The following is a 27,366-nucleotide window of genomic DNA, read 5'->3' on the forward strand; positions in this document are numbered from 1 at the left end:
TTCCAGCTCCAAACAGACAATACGCATGTGAATATATCTAGATAGGAGCTGGCTAGGGGTCCCCGAGGACTGGAAACATCATCTCCAGAAGAAAACAGCACCACACACACCCTCCAGCCAGTGGCCAGCTACATGCTACATGCTACACTGGTGATGAAGAGCACCATTCACGAACCAGTGAAACTCTCCAAAACAGTCACCGTCAAAAATAACTGTCGTTGTCGGCATTGATAGGGTTAAATATAATGCATTTTCATTGATTAGATCTAAGCCAGTGTTTTGCACTAAAGGCTCCCCATCTCTGGGTTTACACCATCTATCTTTAAAACTCTGAACAAACCTGACTCGACATGATAGGCTTTGAAATCCATTAACACCATGTTTCGGTCCTGGCCTCATGTACGGATCACTGCTCTCCCTGCTCCAACACCTCGTGTAACTCGCGGTGACCGCAAACGACACGCTGAGCTGAGTCTGAAGGGTTTGAAGCAGAAAGAAAACAAAAAACTAGGATGCCGTGCAGGACCAGGACGGAGAAACACTGTTAGCATTAAAACGTCTCTTATTCAAAAGGCACAACTCACACAGTAAATGATCAAAGCCAGTCACGAGGCAACAGCACGCAGAAAAAACAAAACAAAGTCAAAATTCCACAATAAAAAGTATAAACACACTGTACAGAATGCATAGAAATACAGATTAATAAAACAACGTAGTTGTGGAAAAGGCACAGCTAACAAAACGTGATTTTAAAAAAAAAAAAACAACAACATGAACATGAACCTCCTCGTCCTTTTCTCCTGAATTCATTTGCATACAGTGTTTGAGACGGACGGCTTCGTCCTTCACTTCCCCTCGTATTTGGGATTGACCACCGTGGTCACGGCACTCTTGTAGATGGGGTTCTCACCCTGTAAAAGAAAATAACAAGAAAAACACTGAATAACACTGACATTGGGAAAGAACGATGAGATTAGGGCAATTCACAGCACTCTTTGGGGTCAGCGTTAGAGAAAGCCGTGGGGAACTTTGAAAAGGAACAAGCGAGATGTTCTGGTGGGAAGCACGTTTCACTCTACGTTTCCTCAGATCAGACGAACAACCTGTAACAGCTACGCACAAGGGTTCTGAAACTGAGAAAGCAGAAACATATTCATAGAACTAGCTGATGAAATACAGTCACCCCAGCTGTAAGAAGACTGCACATCTCTGACCACATCTGCGCAGACTGGGCTCTTGGTCACGGCAGTAGTAGAGCGTCATGCCCTGGGTGCAGTTAGAAGAGACATCCGCCTCTGACATGTAATGCGTTTAAAGCAGTTTCCCAGTCATTTCTTGCACATCTTGATTATTCGGCAAAACTAACAACTTGCTAAATATTATGCTGCTTTTTAATGCTTTACTCTAGGGCTTCAACTTATTAAACTATTAATTTCCACATCCATTAATTTATCAATATTTTCCCACCTGGTTTAAAGCTGGCTCCCTTTTTTTGAAGCTACATTGCCACAGATAAGAGGCACTCTACGTAAGTAGGACCCAGCAGAACACGTCTCGAGTCAAAGAATCAGTCCGTTTGGAACCGACTCCCCTCCTCATGGCGTGTGAATAAGATCATATTTAAAGTGAGAAGATTGAAATATTTAGAGAGGGGAGGGGGGGTCCACAGCAGTACTCTCAGTTCTAGCCATAACCTGGGTCTGTTTATGCCTCCTGCATTTGGACTAAGCATCAAAACAGCTGCGCATGCCCAGAGCGAGTATTTATCCGTCTCACTACCAAATAACAACAGTGAATTAATAAAGAAACACATTGCCAACATTCCTGATTATTAATGTTGTTGTTGGAGCATTGTTTGGCCAATATTCTCCATCTCTTGTTACACCAGACCAGATGAAATGGCTGTATCACCAGTAAGGCTCACTTTTATTTCGGTGTGAGATACTCGGTCTTCAGTGTGAATTTCTCTTTGCGTGTTAGCCACAGCTTGTGAAAACCACGGCCACAATCGCTGGCGCTTTATCGCTTAAGTTTAACCCAGCTTCCTCTTTGAATATGTACAACGTGCAATGCTTTCTCACACCATTAAAGACAGACGGGATGTTGACTGAGCAAAGCCTGTGCAGATGATATAAACCTCCTGTTATAAGATTCACTTCTTCAGATTCATTTCCAGTGTTTATTCTAATGTCAAAATGCATCGAAATAACTCTAAAACTCTAAAAGAGCTTGAGCACAACGCCGCAATGTATTTTTTTTTAGTCAAAACACTCAAAAGGCAAACAACTTTCAGATGCAAATTACTGTGTATTATTTTCATCCTCCTCAAACGCCCAAGTCCCCAACACTCCACTTCGACACAGAGCACCTGTGTTAGTCGTTAAAGTGAAGGTCAGCCACAGGAGCAGAAAGACAAGAGCATGCAGACAGAGTGTGAGACAGACAGGTTTGAGCAGTAGAGTACAGACTCTGGCTTAGAGTGCCCCGCCTTTGCGTCCATAACTTGGATTCTGGAACTTATTAATAGGGCTCTTGTAAATGGGGTTCTCTTGCTGAAGGAGAGAACAGGAGAATTGGAAAAACAGGATAGAAAGAGACAGAAAAAGAAAACAAAAATGGTAAGGGAGGGTAAGGATGTAAAGATAAGACAGAATCAAATACTTCCCTGTCATTGAGATTGATATATAACTGAATTTATTAACGGATCATTCAAGACTAACCCATGTGTGAGCACTGTACCCTCAGCCCTCAGCCTCAACACCTACGCATCCTTTCTGTGATTTTATCTGTGAATGTTATTTCACTACAACACCCAGCTCAGACTACACAAATACATACCTTTGGAAAGCATTACCTCTGTGTTTCTTGGTAAATTACTTGTCATTCCACGTAATTGAGATAAATACCTGGCAATTTATTAAGCCCAATTTATACTTCTGCGTCGACGTGAACCCTACACTGTAGCCTAAGGCATAGCCTGATGCTCACTTCTCCAGCAACGATCGGACGGACATAGTACTAGAACCTGTTCTCCACGCTATAGAGACAGCAGACAACAGCTAATTCACAGTGAGAGATTTCCTCAGACATGGTGCGCTTCAGGGATGAATAAAAATGTTAAACTCTCTGAGAAAAAAATATAAAACAATGAGAAACATGTGGGAAAAACATTCCATTTTCTATTAGTTTCTTTCCAAGCACCTAATGTAAACTCTGCTGTGTCCCAAACAACGACCTACTCCCTAAATATTGCACTTTAAAGATTTATAAAAAATAATTCTACTACACTGTGTAGAGGATGTTTTAGATTCACACCCTAGTGGTGTGGCGGTGTAACTGCAGAGTGGCGCAGACACAAATACAGAAAAATAAACGCTCATAACGGAGTAAGCTCCGCGTTGAGTCAAAGCAGAAGTATAAATCGGCCTTAACAGCAACGGGTGCTGCGCCTTCATTCGCAGAACATCCCACGAGATTTCTGATCTTTCTGACTAGGGTCAAAGAACTCTTAGCCACTGCTAAACGCCCAGATTAGGAGCACTAAATTGTACTTAAAAATACATATAAACAAACATACAGTGTCCCACTTAGCGTTCATCTTCTCCTTCTCAAACTTGGCGAATTCTCTGCGGTCGTGAATGATCATGAGCAGTTTCCAGATCAGAAGCAGGACCAGGCCGATCAGAACGATGCCGGCAACTAAACCCACTACAATGGGGATGATCTCAGGACCAGCTGGGCATTCTGGGAACATATAAAGGAAGGCAATGTTAGCACAGTGTGGTTTTTATTTTAAAAGTAATTATTTTCCATGGATTTACTGAACACAGGGGTTTCTCCAGGATTGGTTTCAACAGCGGCTCATCACTTGGTATCAGTTTACTTCCATTGAGCCATTTTTGAGCTGAAAGCTGTACATTGCTAGGATTGTGACGTGGCCTCAGTGTTTGTTAATAAAAGTGTCAGAGTGGGTTTGTAACGGCTGGGTGGTGGGCCACAGGCTTGACGTCACTTTGCGAATTTTCTTTTCAACTTTAAAGCAAACTTAACATTAGCTACGTCAATCCTCCTCTCGCTCTTTTCTCCTCTCCCTGAATCCCTCGTTTCAAATTAAAAGCCCTCTGCTGAGGTTTGTACTTGGGGTTTCTACACATTGCAGGTTAGATAACAGAGGAAACTCAGGTTAGATAACAAGAGGAAAATCCATTAAACACTAAATTCACTGTCCCACTCACCTGGCTCTTCCACCACATACACTTCAACAGTGTCGTTTTTGGTGGCATAAGTAAAGAAGAACCAGCAGTCGTTGGCGTCACGCTCTTTACAGTGAGTGAGGTAGGGCTGACTGTTCGGCTGTGGAAGGTCCTCCTTCTTCTTCACTATTTTTGGAGTGAAATGGCATTTTTCGTCACAGTTGTCTTTATACTCTCCCGTTTTAAAGGCGCGGCACTGCACACAGGGTCTGTACAGAGCAAAGGTTAACATTCAGCAAAAGTAAGCAGAAGGAAAGCACGTAAATGTCACAGAGCAGAACTATAGTCGCTAAAAATAAACTGTGCGTTTTACAGTTATTGATTGTACTGTTGTCAGTGAGCAACTCATTTACGACGGCCTCGTTTGCCGCTTTGGTCTGGACTTACTTGTGCTCAGTGCAGACTCCAGGGCACGTGGGGCAGATTTCACAGGTTGGACCCTGGAACTTTTGGTCATTGCATTTACACACACCACACTCACAGTCCCCACGACCATTACAGATCTGTCCATTGCTGGCAATACAGGACTGGGTGTTCAAGGAACAGTCGCAGGCGCTGCCTGTGTAGTTGGCATCGCAGACACACCGTCTGCACACACACTGGCCATGACCTGGTACAGAGAAAACACTAGATTAGCATTATATCTGCAGGGAAGTGTAACTGCTTATATCTGGCTGATTTCACAAATGTAACAGCGGTTGATTATTAAACGACTGATCTTTAAACCTACCTCCACAAAGTAAATTGTTGGAGCGATCACAGTTGAAGTTGTCACACTCACAGAACTTCCCCTCATACCTCTCCAACGGGTTATCTCTCTTTTTGCATTCACATGTTCCACAGATGCAGTCTCCGTTGTTGCTGCAGACTTCGGTGCCATTGTCCGCGCGGCAGTTTGCGTCCAGATCCTCTGTCCTGACATCATCTTTGCTACATTCACAAACTCTACCAATACGCCCCTCGTTACACCTGGGAAAACAATGTAAGAATCACCCACCACTGACCACACAGGAAAACCCAAGTGTGTATTTGACGGTGCGCTCTCCTACCTGCACGCTCCACACTCAAGGGTTCCATTTCCAAAGTGACATTCTGGACTGTTGGGGACACCAGCTGAGTGACATTGACATTCGCAGATGAAGTTCAAGACGATCACAACCTCCTCAGTGAATCCCAGTGGTTTGATTTTTATGGTCTCTGATTTACCTTCAGATGGACAGCCCTTAGCAGTTATGGATACATCAAAGGTTACCTGCAAGGGAATGTTGCCACATATGACATTTCTGTATCGCAATCTCCAAGAGCAATCAAACAAATCAGAAAATTGCCCTCTTAGAGAAAGCAGCATTCATTAACTGAAATAATTTGTCAGTATTAATTTTTCTCTGATTTTGACCTGATCACCAATGGAGATGTTGGAGCACTTTCTTCCGTTGTCTCCAGTCTCGCTCACTCCATTCTTACAGTGGGACACATATGAAATGGACACTCCCTCAGGCAGCTTGCTGTTCTCCAGGATCACTTCAGATGACAAAGACTGAGACAGAATTATAGATAGGATTTATAGTAATGTTCACACTTGCTCATGTTACACAATGTCTCAAATTAAGGCTACAGTATCAGATGAACCAGGAAAGAGACCACAGAACTTTATTTGGCACTACTCACATTGTAAGCATCAATAATAAGCTTGATAACATTGCTGGAGTTTGCAGACAGGGTTCCTACAGCAGACTTGGGAATCAGATTCTTCAACTCCTAAAAAAAACAAAGAAATAAATTTCTAATTTAAAACTATTTTATATTATGGTTTGAAGCTTCATTTCCAGGCATTGTATGTAACCGTCAGCACAAAGCAATGAAGTGATAACCTTATAGACGGGCTGGAACTCTTCGGTTACAGCAAAGATGGTCTGAATGTTGTTTTCACTCAGTTTCTGCACCAGGTGGGCGATGGAAGGGTAGTCCTACAATGGAGGAGATATATACATAATCAGCTCTGTATGTGGGAGGATATTTTTAGAGTCCTGAGACACGATTATAGTAAACTTACATAGTAATGGCTCATGGTGTACATATTGTCTTTCAGATGGCACTTCCCATCATTGGGAAGCACAATTCCTCCCAGTTTACCATCTCCGGCGAAATGGAAGCCAGCGTCTGTGGAGAACACCAGCAGCCGAGTAACATTCCTCCAGCCGATGTGTTCCTAAAATACAGGCCAAAATAAAACAAAAAACCAAAAGGTCTCAGAGATGGCTTCGAACATCATGGTTGTAGAACCAAGTATTCGTAAGCTGCACACTGTACAATGAGTCATTAAACTGTGTAGAGCTTATCTAGATTTGTAATGTATTCAGTAAGTCTCAGGAAAGCTGTTAAACTGAAAAAAACATTGTTATTACAACAACCGATTGGAAGTCTACTATTTGCTGTCCACAGTCAATCCACATCCGTTTTTAAATTGTCTACGGTTGGTTCGAGATCTGGCCAAAAAAGGTTTTATACCTGTGGAAACGTAGGGCCTATTCACACAATGATTGATATTTTTGTACATTTATTTTTATTTATTCTTATTTATTTTTTCTTGTTGCTTGTTCTTGTAATCTTGTCTAGTCTTGATGACTATTTGTTTGGTCTGCAAACATGACAACAGGCTTCTGAACAGTCAGCCTGGTTTTAAAACATACCTACAACACAGAAAACTGAAAAACTGACGCAGTGTTGCAGTCCATCAGTTTCAAAACATCACTAATAACTGTGTTTTCATCGGTCTGTAAAAACAGGAGTCTGTGTGAATAGGCCTTATGCTTGTGGTTCTATCATCTGAGATAATATTCTGCAATGAAAACTCAGGCCTAATCCTCTCTGGTGGCAGTGTGTATCTTGTAAATACATTTTCCAATCTCAGAGATCAGTATCGGGGCCGAGTGCAGGATGATTTTACTGATCTGTGTCTGTACAGTTTGTGTGCTTTGTTTTTAAAAAAGTAATAATTAAGCAGAAACTTGAGTGCAGATCATTTCTATTTTTAAATGTGAGGTATATTCAGGGTCAAGCAGATACACTGGGCTGGAAGTGCACATTTTGTAACAGTATTATCTAGGAAAATATAAGTATAAAATACTTGATCGGGACATCACTATTCCCTGCAAAAATAATGTAAAAACCCTGATTTAACAAGAGGGAAAAAATAAGTGATCTGACAGAGACAGGATTCATTTCATTGAACACGTGATAATAATTGCTGTACTGCATGTTTGAGTTACAGATTTTGCACACCAAATCTTGAAACACCCGAACAAACTCACCCCACACACTGCAACTTGCATAATGGCATCAAAGCCTCCCTCAGGTGAGTCCAGGTTTCCTGAGATCTGCTGTCGGCTCACCAAGCTGTTGAACTGTTGACCATCTTTGGTCAGACTAAGAACGTTTTTATAGCTGAAAGGGCTGGTGCAGTTCTGCCCTGCGGCACAGGGGTTCAGAAGCTTGGCTGGAGTTGTACTGATATAAGGCATCACCGTCTTCTCCACAAAGGAACCAAAGCCTGGAAATAAACAACAGATATGAAGGTCGATATGAACTGACACTCAAGAAGGTTCGGTTTCTTAAAAGTAGGACACTTAGGGCCAACGCATACTTCACGCCAGGAAGAGCACAGACGTTTGGAGCTACACAGGCTGGGTGTCACATGTGTCATGGCATTGCCGTCCTTGTGGGAAGTATGTTTAGGCATTTGAGACCTTGGCACACCTGACAAGATATTCTACTGCATTTCGTTTGTGTACAATGGTCTTACCGATCCTGAAATCTGAGGTGATGGACTGCATCTCGCGCATCAGATCTGTTCCCAAGTTCTTCACGTTCTCCAAATCGTCTTGCATAGAGAAACTCAAGTCCATCAGGTAGTAAAGATCAATGGGGTAATCTTCTGCTCTTTTAAACTTCAGCTCAAACTTCTGAGGTTCACCTGAAATAAAGAAATATATATGTGTATTATTAACCATGCGCAGAACTTACAGGTAACTTTAGGCTATTTTATCTTCATACTACAACACAATGGTATATGAGTTGTTTTATTGATTCCTGAAAGTATGCATGGTATGGAATAAGCAGATGAAACTTATAAAGTCCTTCAAATACAGTTCATCAGTACACAGTCCAAATGATTACCGTACTCTCACATAACACGACTCAAATTAGTGAGCATCTGATCTGCTTAGTAATGTGAGAATGCCAGAATTATTTTATTATACTTCTGTTTACCAAGAATGACGTTCAGATTTCGGTTTGGACGTGTTGGACGTGTTGATGTGAGGTGTGTACCTGCTCTTAGGTTCACTGTGAGCTTCTGAGGCTGAATCTGAGTTATATCGGCTGGATCCTGTTTATCGGCTGAATCCTTTTTACGGTCTGTGACAGTTTTGTTCTTATTAGCGATGTACGACCCTCGAGGGTTTTCAATTTTCTCCACAGGACATTTTTTCTCAATAAGGGCATTGATTTCATCACATCGCGCCGACTTGGATTCTCCTTGCTTGAGGAATTTCTGCAGACACAGGTATGAAAAATATTTAGAATGTTTTTTTTATCAAAACCTGGACGCCATTTGCTTAACAGGGGATCGTCGCTCGGCTCCAAATGTTTCTTTGTTGGACAATAACAAGTCCAATTGGGTGGAGGAATCAGTCTTTTAATTCTTAAGTAAAGCCATCTGAGATTCAGCCATGGTGACGTAGGTTTCCTGCAGCACAAAGGGTCCTGCTCCACCAAAAACACTTTGCCTAACAGGAAGCTGACTCAGAACGACTGAGACCATCTCTGAGAACATGACTCATGATCCCTGCACAATGAAGAGAACAGCACGAGTGTTCAGACACCATTTAAAGGGTAACAACACTCCCTAGGTGAACTAATACACTAATACTTAAGTTGGCATGCAGTTGTGCTTTCGTAATGTCATTAGCACCTACAGAAGAGCTGAACTGACCACAATAAAAGTGTTGTGACAGTTTAAAGGCATTTTTTCAAACATTAAGCAAGAGTGATGTATTTCATTTATCTGATGTGATTCAATTCAGCTTTTGATTCAAATAATGTCTTTCTTTAATTATAAAAGAAAACAAATGCTGTCCTCTTTCAAGTTAATGTTAACACTGTCACTGATTAAAAACGTATAACAAAGGCACTAAATAAGAACAGAATTTTGAAAACAACAGTGCCACCCAGTGACTGATGGTAAAAAAAATAAAATAAACACATCACAGACAAGTGAAATCCAAATGTGAACTAATCAATAAAAACATTAAAATGCACCAAAACACATGCCCATATTGAGATAACCTTCGCTATTAGAGGAGCCCTAACAGCCCTAGTTTGTTTAACAGCTGGTAATGAAGGTAAGGCTACGGTTTCCTGAGTTCTGGAACAAGGCAAGTTTCAGGTCTTCTTTCATCACACAACACACCACTACAGTTAATAAGAAATGATACAATTACCCTGTAATTAACACGAACAAACAAAGCCACAAAAACTTCCCTTGTTTCAATATTTCAGCCATTATTAATATTTAATTAGGTTTAATTGAGAGCTGAAACATCACAGTCATAACATCAAAGATGTTCAAACATCAAACTGTTTAAGTACTATAACTGCAGTTTGATAGATATATATAATTATCTGTGCCTGTGCCTATTACAGCTTTAATTCAACATAACTTTGAGCCACAGAAAACATTTCCCTCCAAAAGACAGATCCTCTCAAGCTGCACAAACACAAACACAGACATCCATGACCTTCTGGAACATCTGTCAAATCTCAGAACATTTCTAAATTTCAGTGTTTAGAGCTACGTACTTCAGCAGAGCACCAGCCGCACTTTTCTCCGACCTGAATACACTCGCCACAGGACTGAGCTGAAGCTTTTGTGCAGTCGTTTCCGTCTGTAAAGACATACACACAACAGACACACAACACTATTACAATCAATGCACCAAGCCAAATTACATTCTTGGAACTGAAAATGAGAGAATAGCAGACTTTTTAAAAGGAAGCTACACGTTATTAAATAAGAATTTTTTTCACATTATACAGCTACCAGCTGAAAGTGTTAATCAATAATTTCTTCTAAATAGTTCTAGATGAGGAGTAACCTAAAAGTAATTAAACCTGGAGCAAAAAAGAAAGCACACAACTAATTATTTAAGAATCATGGGCTTAAAATAAACAAACAGACATTCAAAAAGTATATTTTATTATCGAACCTATTTGAGCTGTGCACAGGGAGAAGAGCCCCAGCAGAACTGCTACCAACACCACCTTCACCACCATCTGAAAGAGAAGAACAAGAAAAACACTCATTAGAACAAAGGTTACCTTTCAGGGACCCAACATGGACACCCACAGGATTTAACACACAACGATTCATGAAGTTGACTCTAACGCAGGCTGGGAGACCCTGCCAACTCTGAGTGGGAAATAATCTCAAACATCTTCCTCCACACTGTGTGTAGTAAACAATGGAGTGGTTGTAAAATTACTTTTATAAATCTTCAAAGTGTTCTATTTAGGGAGTAGGTCATTGATTGGGACAGAGCAGAGTTTATATGAAGTGCTGGCACGTTTTTCTTGCGTGGTATCACTTCTCTTTGAGTTATATTTATTTGCAAAGACGTCCATATTTTCCCCTTTGTTCAACATTTGTGTTCATTCCTAAAGCCCACCCCGTGTCTGAGGAAATCTCTCGCTGTGAATGTTCTCTGAGTCTCTGTGTGTGGAGGAGAGGAGTTTCTGCTCCTGAACTTCTTTGGTTCAATGTAAACAATGTCCATCCGACTGCTGACCAATCACAGTCATTGTTGTCTGCGTGTCGCGGTCACATCGTAGGGTTTGTGTTGACGCTTGTGACGTAAGTTCTTTAATCATAAACATCAAATTACAATATAATTATTTTTCTAATATCTGATAAGATTAACCATAAAAAACCAGCTCATAAACAGAGCCACTGTTCTGAAATTAATCGTGACATTTATAAATATCTTCTTAATGCCCTTCTCTGTTATTTTGCAGCTGTGAAAAAAATAAAAGCCATGACACACATAGTTTCAATTCTAAATGAATTCTAATGAGTTACTAAAGATACCTTAAAAAGTCTTCACCTATGTTTATTTTCATACTGTTCCAAGTAAAAACCCATTAAAGGTGAAGTGGTTACAGAAAAATGAACGAACAAATATTTAGCAAAAATTATCACATCACAACTCTGATGTTAACGAAACAGATCGAAATAACAGCAACATTTCATCAGATCTACAGGATCGAGACTATCAGCATGTACCGGGGTGTGTGTGTGTGAAAAAGAAATAGCAAAAATAAAACATATACACGCCCTATTTTTCAGACAGTTACACAGTAACAATTTGGAGGACAATATAGTATCAATACAATATCAAAACAACTGTAAAGACTTATTGTTTAAATAACACATTAAAAGGCTTCATTTAAAGCCAAATGCAATATTTTATTTCATTTTACGACAAATCTAGCACAGATCTTTACTGAAGTTCTAGTAGAGTATGGACAAAGTGTAGGGGCATCCCTCTGATTCAATAACAATGCTGCTGCACGTTTAACCGTGAAATTCAAACAGGTTGGGCCTAAAAGTTTGTACTAATAAGGGAACTCTGGGTTGATGGCGATGACCCATAACACACATGTATAAATCTGTCGAAGCCAATCCTAATGTGATATGCACATTTAAAAAACAAAACAAAAAACAAAGATAAGACACCATGGATTAATAAAAACGTTAAATGTTAGTTGAGCGTTGTGTTCCCTCACTTTGAAGAACCTCTATACTGAAGACATTTTGGCTGCGCTACAGTAGCGAGACCAGCATCGCCCCGGAGTGTCATAAAATAAAAGCATCAGCCATTACAGGACTGAAATATCAGCTAAATCAAAGCATCGGCCTGATACTGAAGATCTATAAGAGAGCAACTATCCACCTTTAGGAGAAGACTGAACTACAACAACAACAATGTGCATGACAGAGTTGAAAGGAGAAAGCCACTGCAGATTGGCAGTAATGTCCTTTTCGGAGAGCAGTTTGCTAAAGATCACGTGAACAAGCCACAATCTGAAGAGAATGTGAGTCTACAGCAAGACAACAATCCTAACTACACAAGTCGTTCAGTATAAGAGGTAAATGAAGAATAAAAAGCATGTTTTGGAACTGCCCCATCGAAGCCCTGACCTCAAACCAATGGATATTTTGTGGAAGACCATGAAGTGAGCAGCTCATTTGAGCAAACCTCCCAACATTTAGAGTTAAAGCTGTCCTTCATGGTCCTCCGAGCTGGACGCGCAGGACTGATCAACACTTACCAGGAATGTTTAGTTTCAGCTTTTGCTGAAAAAGGGAGTCACACCAGCAGCTAACACAATATTCACAAGCTTTAGCCAATCACAGATCTGTAACGCTGGATCAGCTTCATTAAAAACAAAGGACCAAGTCCTTTATCGCCATAATGTTTTAAATGATAATGACTTGTTCTGACTTGTTTACATAATGACATCATGCAGTTATCCGTAATACGGCATACGTATTTTACATGAGTCTTTTAGGCACCGTAAGGTACTTGAGTGACTTGTGGAGGTTTGGTTACAAAATATTCAACGTACAAATCATTCATTCATTATCTGTAACCCTTATCCAGTTCAGGGTCGTGGTGTGTCCAGAGCCTACCTGGAATCATTGGGAGCAAGGCGGGAACACACCCTGGAGGGGGCGCCAGTCATGTAAGAAGCCGTGCCGCCTATGTAGGAATATATTTAACAATATTTCTATTATTATAACATTTATTTGTTGCAGTAGTGTGTTCCTGAAATTAAATAAATTATAATTTAGTGTTGTGTTAATATCGCCAATAATATCGTTAGCACCAAAACACCCTGAAATATCATGATAGTATTTTAGGTCCATATCGCCCACCCCTACCAAGTACATTTTTCTACATGTCTATGCTAGCATTGAATATAAGCTTTTTCTCCTAACCTATCAGTGCAGTTATGGAAATGCCCCATAAACATCATCACAATCCCTTTGTTCTGTGAACTCAAAATTCTAAAGGCACCACTCTCCACTCAGTCCTCCTTCAGACTTTGTGCTGATGTCTCTCTAATCAGGATTTTTTTCTTTTATTTTTGGAAGTAACACCAATATGAACCAGCCAACATTCCACTTAGCACGAGTCAACACAGACACAGGAAAAGGAGGAGAGAGAGAGAGAGAGAGAGAGAGAGAGAGAGCAAAAGAGAGAGATGCATGCATACCCATATTTGGTCAGGCACTTTAATGTCTGTTCTCTCACTCCAGGCCCCTACCCCCATCCCACTGACTCGTCTGAGCACGCTCAGTTCACACGTTTACAAAGCCCAGTGCGAGCAGTGAGCACTCAGGCAAATGTTTTACTGCAAAGATAATCCATTTGTGCATTGGCGCTATGAGCAGGTAGCTCTGGTATGTGTCTCATAGGGTCAGGATAAAAAGGCTAACAGCCTCACAAACACACTCCTCATAAGAATTCAATTGTACTGAATTACAGTCCAAAGAATTTAATGTCAGTAAACGATCCCCGTTGTTTGCACCGAGTTTTGACCAATAAGACTTCACATTTAACACTAGAACGTTCATCAGAATCAGAACCTACTCTTTTCCACACCCTGAACCCCTCAAGCTCAGTACTGTGCAGTTTGATAAACATTAGAATGAGCCGTACATGTGTAGCACTAACACAACTCGACTCATCTAAAACCACTTTTCTAAACCAGTTTTTGGTGTAGCTCGTCCTTCCCTTATGAACAGTCACTTCCTTTGAGAATGGCTTCTTCCTGTGTAATTTAATAGGACTTTATCATAACAACATAAGAGGCTTCTGTGATGCCTATCAAGGCAAACAGATCCAAACAGGGAGCTAACATTTCCCCCCACGGTGCCAACGGTCACAGACACCACATATCTCACCACAGACACACACATACATCAAGAGACAGACCACACCTGCTGGCAGTTACAGATAAGTCTGGAGGATCTCTCAGTGTACAACATACTGTGTAGATGTGTATGTGTGAGGGCTGTGTGATATTGTATCGTTCATAATATCGCGATAATTTTTGAAACGATATTAAAAGGAAAAAGATCGATATGGTGATAATAGTGATATTCTGACTTGTTTACGTAATGGCGTCATGCAGCTAGCCGTTCTCTAACTGTGTCATTTAGACACGGTGAAATACGGTGGAGAGTGGCTCTGAGGTGGAGGAATTTTATCAGAAAGAAGGGAAGTGACTTCGGTCGTGTGGAAGTGGTTTTTTACAAAATGTCTACAATAAACCAGTGTTATGTAAGAAACTAAAGAAGCCATGTCCCAAGAAGCAAATGTCTCACCACCATAAGCAGTTGCTTACGTTTGATGTTTATATGCACACTGTACTTTCTGCACTTTAGTTGTGTGGTAGATTTATACACTACATTATTATTTTATACAGAATCTGAATCTTGGTGAGTTACTGTGAAAGCAAATGTTTCTTGATTTGTTATATTTGTAGTTAAACAACATTTTAATAAATAAAACCCTGTAATATTATTGACATGTCTTAAATTATATAAATATATGTGTATGTGTGTGTTATTTTGTTGCAATAGTGAACCTATTTAAAGTATTTGAGTGTTTTAGTCGTATCGCCAAGACTATCGTTATCACCAAAATGCCCTGGAATATTGTGATATAATTTTAGGGCCACATCGCCCATCCCTTGTATGTGTTTATAGAGAAAAGTGGGATAAAAACAATGGATATCAATTAACACTTAGCCAGCATTAAATATAATACATTTTACATAGTTATATCAGTAAGTTCAGTCAAAAAACAAAGCACTCCCAATCTAACAACTATGGGGTAGCGTGTTAGAGCAGGTCTGGCTTGATAGAAACATGATTAAACTGGCTGATTCAATAACTGCAGCTCTCAGAGTGTGTGTTCTCTCCTAAAGAAGGAAAGAAATGATCCAGAGTCACATAGATTCTTAGAGAAAGAGCACTGTTCTAGGATCTGTTTCTGTTAATATATCATATGAGAGAAAAATCGATGTGTGGCGATCCTGTGTAGAGCAATCTTTCTCTACATGGGTTCTTTAGCAAAGGCAATGGTTCTCTATAGAACCCTGAACACTCGAAGAACTTTTCCATGATTAATTGGTTCTTTGCATTGTGAAGGGGTTCTTCAGATTAATGGGGAATGTGCTATAGATGATTATACACACCACCAAATACAGCTCCTCTGTTGTAACAACGCCAAGTTTCTCTGTTTATCACTCGTCAGTTCAGCGCACTCAATTTTAAAGTTAGTTTTAAAATATTAATATTGACAAAGCCAAGAGATGCATGTTTGACGGTGATGTCATGTTTCTTATTTGTTCTGAGCACTTATTCTGTGGCTTTTATGTTGTTTATATCAATATCAGAATTATATCATATGGACTGAAATTTATAGATATATCGTGATATAAATTGTGGTTGTATCGTCCAGCCCTAAAATCAGCCCCAAAAATTCAGTATCAGTGCATCCCTAATTGTTGCAACATTAAAATCAGCAAATTTTAAAAAACATCTCCAGCTGAACATGTTTTGTGTGTGTTATTTGCAGTTTTGAAAACCAGGTCAACAGTTCAGACTCAACAGGAAACGTCCAGCACATTCTGATGAGCACATGGAAATGTAGACTGTTACAGAGTCAGTGTGCTCCTTGTGGAATCCATTTCAGGAAGAGCCCAGCTGAATCAAACAAAAATACTTTGGCTTCACCTAAAAATGACAGACTAAATTCTCAAATACAAACCCCATTTCCAGAAAAAGCTGTTAATGCTGTGATGTGTAAATCATTTGAACCATGAGTTTAACTGAAAACAGTACAAAGACGTTTCAAATGTTGAATCTGATTTAATTTCTTTATGCAATGGGTCTGAAATAGTTTAGCACCAGGACAATGCTGTTGTAATCATGACGAATATGGGTTGGCTTTGATTTGCTAAAATAAGCAAGGCCTTCTCTAAATACTGTTGTCTGGTTGGCAACATATGACTCATGCACATATCCTTCAGCATTAACAGTGCCATCAAACATGTGCAATGCACGCATGCCATGTGCGTTAATGCACACTCCCCTCTACATACACTGGCTTTTCAATAGTTAATAAGTGTTAGAAACTGCTTATAACTAGTCAGAGGGTCCGTCTCCTGTTTAGCCTGGAGGATTCTGCATCCTTTCTCTGAACTTTGTAATGATATAACGGACTATAGATATGGAATTCACTATGTAATGCTGTTTTAATGATCAACAGTTTTGGAAATGGGGTTTGCAATATCCATGATTCTTTTAAAAGGATGTCATAAAACACATTTTCAAAATCAACGGAAAAGGAATATAGAGGAAATTAATTCTCAGTGGAACATGATGAGATTGTCCCATCATGAGGCCAAGAAAAACAAGACTTGTCCCTACTATTTTCAGAGATTATTTACCTCAATCGTTATTGTGTTTGGCTCTTCTCACAGACACACACTTCTCAGTAAATATGAGTGGTGCCCAGGTTCTCCTGGATTTACAGGCTTTTTACCTTCTCATTATATAACATACAAGCCAAAGCAAATCAGATCCAGAACACACCTCACAGACACTCACACTTTCAGCTCAAACAAAAGACTTCAGACAAAAGACTTCGTAACACGATCCTCGTCCTAGTGAGAAGTCGTTAAACTCCTGCCAGTGTCCTCCTCAGAGCAAGTCTGAGACAAAGATAATCATCATTCTTTAAAACACAGTCCTGACGTCTTTGTGATGCATTAGCCTTTAAAAGAGGCAGCCCAAAGGCATTCGTTTGTGAGATAAACAGCCTTCAGAGATGCATGAGTGTGAGATTGTGGATGTATGCACAGATTTAAATTCTTTACACATTCCTGAGAACCTCTGTGTGTGTGTGTGTTCCTGCTATTATCAGATCCACACTTCATGCAAACCAATCAAATTGCAGGCTTGACTCTGAGAGGCAATATTTAAAGACCGTAAATGGCTTTCTGTCAGTCGTGTTTATTTAAGCCGCTCTGTATTCTTCTACAATAAAACAGTTCCTGTTCTTAATCACGAGTCCCAAACCGATTATCATGACCAACCAAACCCAGTCTCTCATGAGGAAGAGAGAGTAATGGAATCACAGGTTGAGTAACTACTTCCAAAGTTTCTGTTTTGTGGAGACTTTGATTTAGAAAGAGGAGCTCTGTAATGGAAAATAAACACACACACAAACAGCTGATCTTCTCTTTTAGTCACTCCCCTGCCCCCACACCATTAACTCCCCCTGCCACAGGGCAGCTAAGCCATTTCCTTAATTAAAGTCTGCTGCTGCTGTTCTTCTTCTTTCCTCCCTCTCTCAGCCCTTTTCCAGCAATGATATGGGTTCTGTTCCAGTTCGCGTACATCATTTTGAAGCATTCTAAGGCTGGGCTATTAATTAAAAATGAACCATAAGCAACATTCAGAAATTCTAATCAATGTAGTCGTGCCTATATGGATTATAGTGACTTGTCTTTTAATACATGTTCATACTACCGCACATGTCACATGATTCTGCCACGTGGAGGAGAACCTAAACACAGAGTGTCACCGAGCACCGTACCAACGCAACATGCTGCGTCTGTCATTGGGGCATGTTTTGACTTTAGTGAAGATGACACTGAACACCTAGAAGTCGCATGTAAACACTGACAAAAACAGATTCAACAACCAAAGTTAATATCACTAACATCACCAAAAACAAACAGGGCATAGCTCCAAAAAAGACAGACAAGCTCCCAGCAACATTTTTTTATAGATCATGACGTATGGTTATGGAATGTACTACTTTTAGAAATAGAAATCTATTTGAGTCTTAATGTAAAATTGAAATATAGTAATAAAAATGGGTAAAATAAAATGTGTTATGAAAATTTTCTAAACTTAAAAGCCTAACCAGGGACTGTGTTTATACAAAAAATTTAACTTAGCTACGAGCCCTATACACCTTACACGTGTTACATTTTATGTCACAATATTGATCATTATCGTCCCTGTCAAATAAAACAATAATAAAAATACATTTTATTTCAAGCGCCTTTCTATACACCCACTAAAGTTTAAAACAAAAAACATTATACCAATAAATAAACCATATCCAAAAATTAAATATCCATGACATTACGTAAAAAAAATATTAAAAATAACGTAACGGACACAATTCAATCAAATTCAAATAAAGTTTCCAATTTCCTGCTATTCCATGGTTGAAGTAATTGTGTGAATGTATGAAAGAGTTGTGAGTTCTGATTTAAAAACACTGACACTAGCAGAGCCTCTGACATCTTGAGGAAAAGCATTCCACAATCTTGGAGCATCGCAGGTGAAAGCCAGATTCCCAACAGAACGCAGCTTGGTGCGTGGAACCGTAAGTAGATCAGAGTTTATATTTTAATGACAAAAGACAAAAACAAAACCACTGTTAATTAATCGGGATCGAGGTAAAAATGTTCAATTAATCGTGAGATTGATCTACGGTCACATCGCCCAGGACTAATTTGCAACAACATAAATAAACTCTGGAACCCACAAGCTTAATTCCCAGTTGTGGGGGGGGGGGACAATAGGAAAGAAAAGGAAAGAAACAAAGCAAAAAAGAAAGAAGCAAAGAAGAAAAGAAGGAAGGAAAGAAAGAAAATGAAATGAGATAAATAAATAATGAAAAAGGAAAGAAAATGAAAAAGATATAGAAGAAAAAAAAAACTCTCTCACACTTAGTCTCTCTCTCTCTCTCTCTCTCACACTCACACACACACAAAAATGAGTGACGGGGAAGAGCCAGCATCTGTCTGATCAGAGGAGAGTGCAAGAGGAAAACCCCACCTTTAAATAAAACACACAGAAACTTAAACATTTTCACACATCACACATTTCCCTGTATGTCATATTTACAGGCCACAAATTACAGATTCTGGAAGGAATGCAGCAGATGTGATTGGGCTAAAACCTCACCCCTCAGCTCTGGAATCTCTAACCCACCCTAGGGTCTAGCCAACACACACACACACACAATGCATATTTCTACTATCTTTAGATAAGATCATTTACAGTATCCATTACACTGCCACCACCACTGCACGTGTATGCACACATACTACACAAAAATGGACTTACTCTCTAAATTAATAACACGTAACAGTAACGTTACAAGAAGTGTGAAGAGAATAACAGCTGATGTGTGTGAAGTATTCATCAAAGTGGTAATAATCATAAAATAGCACATATATTTCTACTTTCTTGTTGCCAACAAAGTAATCTACAAACACAAATATCAAAAATATCGGCGCTAACATTATGTTTTCGCAAGACGTTGCAATAAACAACACCAATCCCTCAGCTACATTATTCACTGGTGTTTATGAAGTACCTCATTTTTGCTAATTAGTCTGTAAATATAAATAAATTAATTTCTTGTCCGGTTAAAGGTGTCCAGAACTCTTGGACTCATGGCCAATCAGCTGCACCGGAATCTCCCTTGCCACTCCCGTCCTTTCCCATTGTTAATATGTCACAGCGAAAGAGACTGCAGGAAGTGACTCAGGCGGCCTGTGAGTTTAAAACTGGGCCCAAGGTCTGTACACACTGACCCCGTATGAGAATCAGTGATTGACAACAACTGATCTCAGATCACCACTTGAAGAACTGTGTACGTCGGAGCCGACATCTTGAACACTCCATAGGTTTGTTTTATTGTTGTTCTTGGTCTCGACAGATATCCTGCAGAGTTTACACAGCTGAACTGTTGTTTTTCTATTCAGAATTTCCTCAGCGTCTACACCAGGGATGCGCTGATGTTCCGATATCGATACGATACAAACTTTGCGCATCGGCCGATACTCAATACCAATCCAATATAATTGTTGTAATAAACCATGTACCTCACCTTTCGGGAGAGACTTAAGGCATAACGACTGACTGCCAGTATTAACAAAATATAAACCAATTAACACAGATATAAATGAACTGAAACTATATTTATTCAAGTCAAACTGTATTAAAATATATATATAAAATGTATCAGTTAAAAATGAAAATAGCTTCACTGTGTCAAACACACAAATAGTAACCAATATTATTTTTAAATATTTAGTCTAAACAGAAATCCAAAATAAACTCTAGCAGCTGAAGCTGAGAATAAACAAATAACTTGGTCAAATACAATCAATAAAAACAATGTAAATATTTAAACATTCAGTTCAATTCATAATAAAATGTAGCAGATGAAAAAGAGAAAATGTAAGTAGCTTAAATAACTTGAACTGAAAGTGAATGGATCTGTGCCTATTTACCTCATTCCTGATCCAGCTGATTTTGTTAATATTAGGACTGATATCTGATCCTAATATCGGATCGGTGCATCCCCATTCTACACCATAATGAGCCCTTTTTGTGCTCACTGTTTGTTCTCAGATATTAAAGCAGCAGCTCGCTTTTATTCGATGAGTCAGACTGAAATGTTTTGATAATTGTCCAGCCCTGGTTGACTGAGTTAGGCATGTTAGAGCCTGAGACACGCAAAAATACACCAAGCACAAGCCCTTAAACTGAGAGGCACAGCAGAAGCATCACAACTTATTGTGCTTTTGTTCATGAAACAGTACAGTCTCAATCAAACGGGTGCACACCCAACTACAATTCTCAGGGACACATCAGTACAGGATGTCAGTGCTGACAGATCTAAAGGATAAACGAAAAACTTGTTGTGGTTTATATCACTAATAAAAGACTATCTTACACAGGAAGTACAGAGACTGTAAAAGAGATTAAAACTAATGTATTTTACAAAGTCATGACACGGGCAAATGAAATAGGATTATAATAACGTCCACATATTAGTCACAGACTTGGCTTAAAGTAGTAAGTGAAAGCCGTGTCAGTGTTGACCATCATGTCTAATTTCAGTATTTCAGAATGTGTATGTGGTGGTGTCATGCACCATGGTAAACATTTAAAAGAGTGTTAAAGTGATGTTCACGACTGTAATCTAAATACATTTTAAAACGCTATAAACTTCTGAAGATGTTTCCTCGACATTTCCTGCTCTACAGTGTGTTGGGGGTAATTTGTTTACGAAGCCCCAGTGTCTGCGAATGAAAGAAAGAAAAACAAAAAAACAAACTGGCTCGGTCCGGTACACTAGTCTTCCTGTGTCTGTCTCTCTCTCCTCATGGCAGAGGCATCTGGAGTATTTTTAGACAACAAACGTTGAAAAGCACAAACCAAAACGAGGATGTTGCTCTATTCCTGCTCCATAGGCGGTTAATACTGACTTATCTTTGCTGTTTCGGGTCACTTAAGGTGGAAAGGTCTCCAAACTCAGGAGGCGGTTTACTGCATTACAGACAGTGCAACAAAAAGCACTGACAATGTATTACTGATTACTGGGAAATAGCTACTGTCTACAGCACACCAGCCTCAATAAGTCCAGCTGTAAAGGGTTTGCAATCTCTTTGATTTTTTAGTTCATTACAAATAACTAATTAATAAAAAACATTCACAAAAAATTACCCGATTTTCTAGGACGCAAACTTAAAATGAGCAATAACTTACACAAGTACTGTGATGATTATTGTGAGTTTTTCCACATAAATGGGGCTAAATGCTCAACATTGATTCTCAAAACTTATTTAGTCAGACACTCTAAAATGAGTCAGAGAAAAACACTGTAGGTCTTCATGTTCATGACATAGCAAGTCAAGTTAGCTGGATAACTGTGTAAGCTTCACATTTTAGCTTAAAACGTGGCTCTCGACTGCAACTTTAGCGTATCCGTTAATCCCCATGAGGATCTTGAGGGAAAACAGTGAGACGTGTGGTTTTAGATGAATACTGGAGATCTTTGTTCATTTATTTCTGAAATTATGGATGATTTGCTCCAAAAATAGCAGCGAAAACTCTGAATTTGGATACTGGATTTAGTTGTTGCTTTTCCATTAGGCAAATTCGTACCTTGACCAGGGTGGGTTTTTAAAACCAAGTAAAGACTAAAACCTGATATGTAAAGGCAGATTTGTGTTTGCGTGTTGACTCAAAGAACCCACACCGTAGCCTACCCAACAGCCCAACGACATTGTGAGCGTTTGGACTTATGTGTTGGTGTCTGCATTGCTCTGCAATTACACCACCGCACCACTAGGGCTGAATCACAAATATCGTCCTCCACTCTATGTAGTACATAACGTAGTGTTTGTTCAGCATAGTTTACACGCATTGCCAGGAAAGCCACAAATACAAAACCGACAGATTTTCCTCATATGTTCCCACTTTTGCATCGAGGTTTTTTCAGAGGCGTCTGTATTTTTCCCCTTTATCAAACATTTTACATATTCTGTGACGTCCAAATCAATGTCTCACTATGAATGTGCTGCCGTCTGTTGTGTCTGTGGTGTGGAAAAGAGGAGTTCATGTTTCTGGACTTCCTCAATTTAGCTTGAATCATGATTGTTGGTCTGCATCGATGGAAGTGCGGTCAGGATAGGCTACGGCGTAGGATCTGCTTTGATGTGGGACCTATGTCTTTCCTATGGGGTAGGATCAACGCAGAAGCATCAACTGGCCTTAAATCTTGATGAGCACTGATTGGTCAGTGACTTTTTCAACCATGACAAAATGCAGACAGTAGTAGTAGTAGTGATGACATTTGTTTTCATCTGACTCACAACAACATCCTGTAAAATTACACCAACTTGCCTTAAACTCCAAGAGTTGTATGGGGCAACAAGGAATGATAAAACTCTGCTGACATATTTGAACATTACAAGGAGCTGTATTCAGTACCTCAACATTACTGCCATCACTGTTGTGGTTTCCAAAGCCCACCGTTCCTGTTAGAGGATCATCGGCCAAAAGGCAAGTAGAGCAGAGCTGAGTCGAGTGGGTCCCATGTAGTGGAAATGCACCATAAATTTCAGCATGAAATAACAGAATTCTGTAACAACTGTTCAGCTGTTTACTTGGCTACATTGATAAAAGCAGCTTAACTTCTGAAAACCGACTTAACAATCAACGCAGAGCCGTATTCCCCTCCTTGCCTCTCACAGGATATCCAGCACCGTCTGTTATTTTAAGACAACCATGCACCCGAGGGATGTTTTTTTTCTAGAGGAAGTATTAGCAGCAGCGCTCCTGTAGAGAGGATGTCTTTTCACAAACCATAAACATCAAACCCCAAACTGGTAACCGCATGCTCACAATCTTCTTCAAATCTACGGTTAGTTTGAGGCCTCTCTCAGCGACCTCACCGTCCGTTCGCTCTGGAACCTGCTAACTGGTGATTAAAAGCATGCTCGCTCAGCTGTGTTTGTTATGGAGGTTGCTTTGGAGTCGATGCGTCAGTTCGAGTCAGCGATGGGAATTTGGACAGAATTACAGAGAAGACGAGGCTGCGTGTCTGTAATTAATGCCGTCTCATATTAAACGCCACAAGCTTCAGTCTGTGAACCATCATATGCCCCCACACTGATGTCATACGCTCACAATCTAAGTTTACCCCCTCAGGCTGTTCTACAGTTGAAGAATGTATTCTCAGTAGCCTTTGGTTGTGTTTCCTGTCTCTGTAGAACTTCACAATTAACGGCACCAAGATCAGAACTGTGCTTGTACTTTTATATATTCTGAATATATACTTAATTGATTTCATCTGCTTAGATTGTTTTACTTATTTCTAATTAAATAGTAATAGTAGAGCTTAGAAATATTGCATCAGTAGAGCTGAGCACTTCTGTAATGAGAAACCACCACAGTTTCTCATACAATAAGCATGGAATAAGAAGGAAGCCCATCACTCTGCTGTATTGTCTGTCATAGAAAGTTCTCAGTGGTTAAAATGTGCTGAAGAAAATACCTTAAGCCTCCCACTTCCAAACAGAACTCAGGCTAATTTTAAAAACAAGGAATTAACAGTGCAGTGATGCCAAAGAACTTAAAGGAACTGAGCAGTTCACATATTACTGCAAACACGCTGAGGGCATTCTTATGTTAATACTCGAGCAGAGCTGAGATAAATTCACCCTCAGAGTACAACGCAGGGCAGGGTCAGTGTGAAAAGGTGGTCTGGGTTTGGGGAAAAGCCATAGCGTTTAGCTTCTAATGTTGTTTTTGATTATATGTGAAGCGATATAACGGGTCACCTTTGCTTTCTGATGTTTAACACGTAAACCAATGTTTAATTTCATAAAGTATCTGGTTGCTATTGTCTTACTAAAGTATAGAGCAGAGATGAGTCCGTTTGACACAACCCAGGACACGTCATTTTTAAAGATCTGGAATTTAGAACACAGAGGACAAAAATAAGCGCTGAAACATCCTTAATGTAAGCAGACGTTAAATGGCAGCTTTGTCCTCTGGCTGTAGAAAGTCAAAGCAGGATGTTTTCGGGGGTTGGAGTCTTTTTTTCTTTCCTTTACTGTGCAGTGTCTTCTAGAAAAGACATAAAAATCTACTTGCTGTGATTGTGGAAGCCATTCGCCGTCTACTTTCAGAGATAAAGTTTAATTCAATTTTTTTTTTTACCCTAATGACATGTCCTTGTTGTGTTATTTATATATTTATATATTCTAGAAGACACAATGTCAAAACTAAGCACTCAAACCAAAGCATTTTAGGTCATAAACCTTGAGAAACAATTCTGTCTACTTGCAAAGTGTGGGTGGAGACAGAGGTAGGACTTACAGCATATTCTTAGATCCATATTCATTAGAGTAATGTAGAGATATATCCAAGCTCACTATTTGAAATAAATAAATAATTTTGATGGAGAGGTTAGTTTTAGGGTCTTAAATTCGCGAGTGGAGGGGGACCACAAAGTAAAAACACAATTTAGTTGTTTATTATGTAGCCCGGTTTCAAAGCAGTCATTCCTCTATCAATGTACAGAAATTTAGATGCAAAAAAAATAGCTTGTTTACACATATCTTCATATTTATCCCACACTATATTTGGCTTGTCCGTCGACACTGAAGTTATAGGGAGTGTTTCACCCTGGACTTCCTCTGAGGGCAGCCAATCAGAAAAAAGCATAAATCCATACGTTGGTATTAAAGGAACAGTAACAAAAATGGCAGTTGATTCTGAGGGATAAAGCTAAAGAAACATCGTGATGTAAAGTTTTTAACGTGGCTGTTATCGTAGATAATTTCACAATAAAAATGTTGTTTTGACATTAAGTAGAAAATAAAACAAAAGAAACACGCTTTTAGGTGTTTTAAAAGAGGGTGAAAGGAACGTCGACCCTATTATTATCGTCTTGTAGTGTTATAAGCCTGAATGGGAGAGGCGCCGTGTTGAATTCGGACCGAGCTCTGTTTAGGTTAGACTTCAACCAACAACTGACCAAATAAAGCATTGTTGAGCAGAGGCCATTCTTCACACTCCTCACTTTCTGTCTCAGTCACTTGGCCTCAAATACAGCGCCGAATTTAACCCCTTATACTCTCCGTTCCACCTTAAAATTAGTTGGTTTCCGAGGCACCAGATGTCTACCAGCAAGAATCTTTCTCAAACACGAAGCTCAAACGGGTTATTTTCGAACTCTCCGCTCCACCTTAAACGGTCCAACGGACAGCCCCGGGCAACAGAATTCGACCGCTGCAACATTTGATTTAAGGTGGAACGGCAGGTTAGGACGTGCAGCTGGCAAACCTGAGAGGAAAATTCACTCTCGGTTCTTGAAACCCGCTACCCACCAAGACTCTGACAGACTAGTTCACCGGCCACACCTTCGAGAAGGTTTTAACCGATGTGTTTCGGGATTAATAGCCGAACTCAGAGACTGAGGACTATTTTTGCCACATCCACACCCAGAGTCCCACATTCAGGTTTCTTTGAGACAACGAAACAAGCCTCAGTTCAACAGCACTCAACTCCAGGGGCTCTCAGAAAAGTACAAAGTTTAACGGTATTATTTACAGATATGTCAACAGCAGTTGTAGCTCGTTTGTATCGAGCTTTATTCAAATACTCACCGTAACCGAGGAATTATCAGACTCTCGAACGCGGTTTAAAGCAACATTTGCTGACAAAAAATCCCTCAGCGAAATCAGCTTCTCTTCAAACTGTAAAAGCCGGGTCCCCGCTCAAACCTCGCGCTCCGGAATTAACAACAACACACCAGTGTTCCCTCTCGGCGGCTAAAGTGCTAAAATAAAACGAAGGACAGTAGCTAAAGGTAACACGGAGACAAAGGGCAGTGAGTCCAGCTCGCCCTTGGCTGGGTGGTGAGAGTGCTCTGAGAGTGTGAGTGTGTGTGTGTGTGTGACCGCCTTCTTTCTTTACCCACGCCCCGCCCGCAAAGGACACCCTCACAGCGGCCAGTATCTTACCTCAGCAGTAGCTGGGCTTTACAAATGTGAATCATTTCCCACTTTAGTGCACCGTGTCATAACATAGGCTACATAACGTTTCAAACTTGTTAGAACGAGGCTTTATCAATTCCTGGCAAAGAGAACTGATATCTAACCAAATATGGTCACCTCCCTGGCTCTAAAACACCAACATGTTTATAAAACTTGTATAACACTGTTGTGTCTCTTGACACGAATGTTGAGCTGCGGGAGATGAACAGAGGGACAAGTGAGGACATGGATCCCATGATGCTCTGGTGCTCCCTCTCCCTAGCAGAGATTAAAGGATCACTACGAAGTGTTTTTACCTTAAAATTACAACCGCAGCCTACCCGGAATCACTGGGCGCAAGGCAGGACCACACCCTGAAGGGGGCGCTAGTCCTTCACAGGGTAACACACACTCACATCAACGTGTGTTTTTGGAGCACCCGGAGGAAACCCACCACACTCTTCACGGATAGTCACCCGGAGGAAACCCACGCAGACACAGAGAGAACACAACACACTCCTCACAGACAGTCACCTGGAGGAAACCCATGCAGACACAGTGAGAACACACCACACTCCTCAAAGACAGTCACCTGGAGGAAACCCAGGCAGAC

The 27,366-nt window shown here is 40.1% G+C and overlaps 1 protein-coding gene across 1 annotated transcript; it reads right to left on the reverse strand.

Annotated features, from left to right (window-relative positions):
* On the reverse strand, positions 1-26,705 carry LOC136675374 (integrin beta-1-like). Its single transcript, XM_066651880.1, has 16 exons — positions 26,385-26,705; positions 10,520-10,586; positions 10,113-10,198; positions 8,583-8,805; positions 8,056-8,226; positions 7,565-7,803; positions 6,307-6,462; positions 6,125-6,220; positions 5,922-6,011; positions 5,650-5,790; positions 5,303-5,505; positions 4,984-5,222; positions 4,641-4,863; positions 4,236-4,462; positions 3,578-3,744; positions 1-911 (listed from the first exon to the last, which is right to left on the reverse strand). The coding sequence occupies exons 2-16, from the start codon at positions 10,584-10,586 to the stop codon at positions 846-848; spliced, it is 2,394 nt and encodes a 797-aa protein (XP_066507977.1). The 5' UTR covers positions 26,385-26,705; the 3' UTR covers positions 1-845.
* Between the last annotated feature and the right edge of the window lie 661 nt (positions 26,706-27,366).

Source organism: Hoplias malabaricus, chromosome X1 (genome assembly GCF_029633855.1).
Source record: "Hoplias malabaricus isolate fHopMal1 chromosome X1, fHopMal1.hap1, whole genome shotgun sequence".
NCBI classification, from domain to species: Eukaryota; Metazoa; Chordata; class Actinopteri; order Characiformes; family Erythrinidae; genus Hoplias; species Hoplias malabaricus.

Bases quoted from the DNA above. Each gene is read 5' to 3' on its own strand.
- LOC136675374 (XM_066651880.1), bottom strand. From the start codon at position 10,586: ATGGTGGTGAAGGTGGTGTTGGTAGCAGTTCTGCTGGGGCTCTTCTCC. The intron at 10,199-10,519 runs GTTCGATAATAA...ATGTCTTTACAG, and splicing joins CCTGTGCACAGCTCAAATAG to ACGGAAACGACTGCACAAAA. The intron at 6,221-6,306 runs GTAAGTTTACTA...CCTCCATTGTAG, and splicing joins ACACCATGAGCCATTACTAT to GACTACCCTTCCATCGCCCA.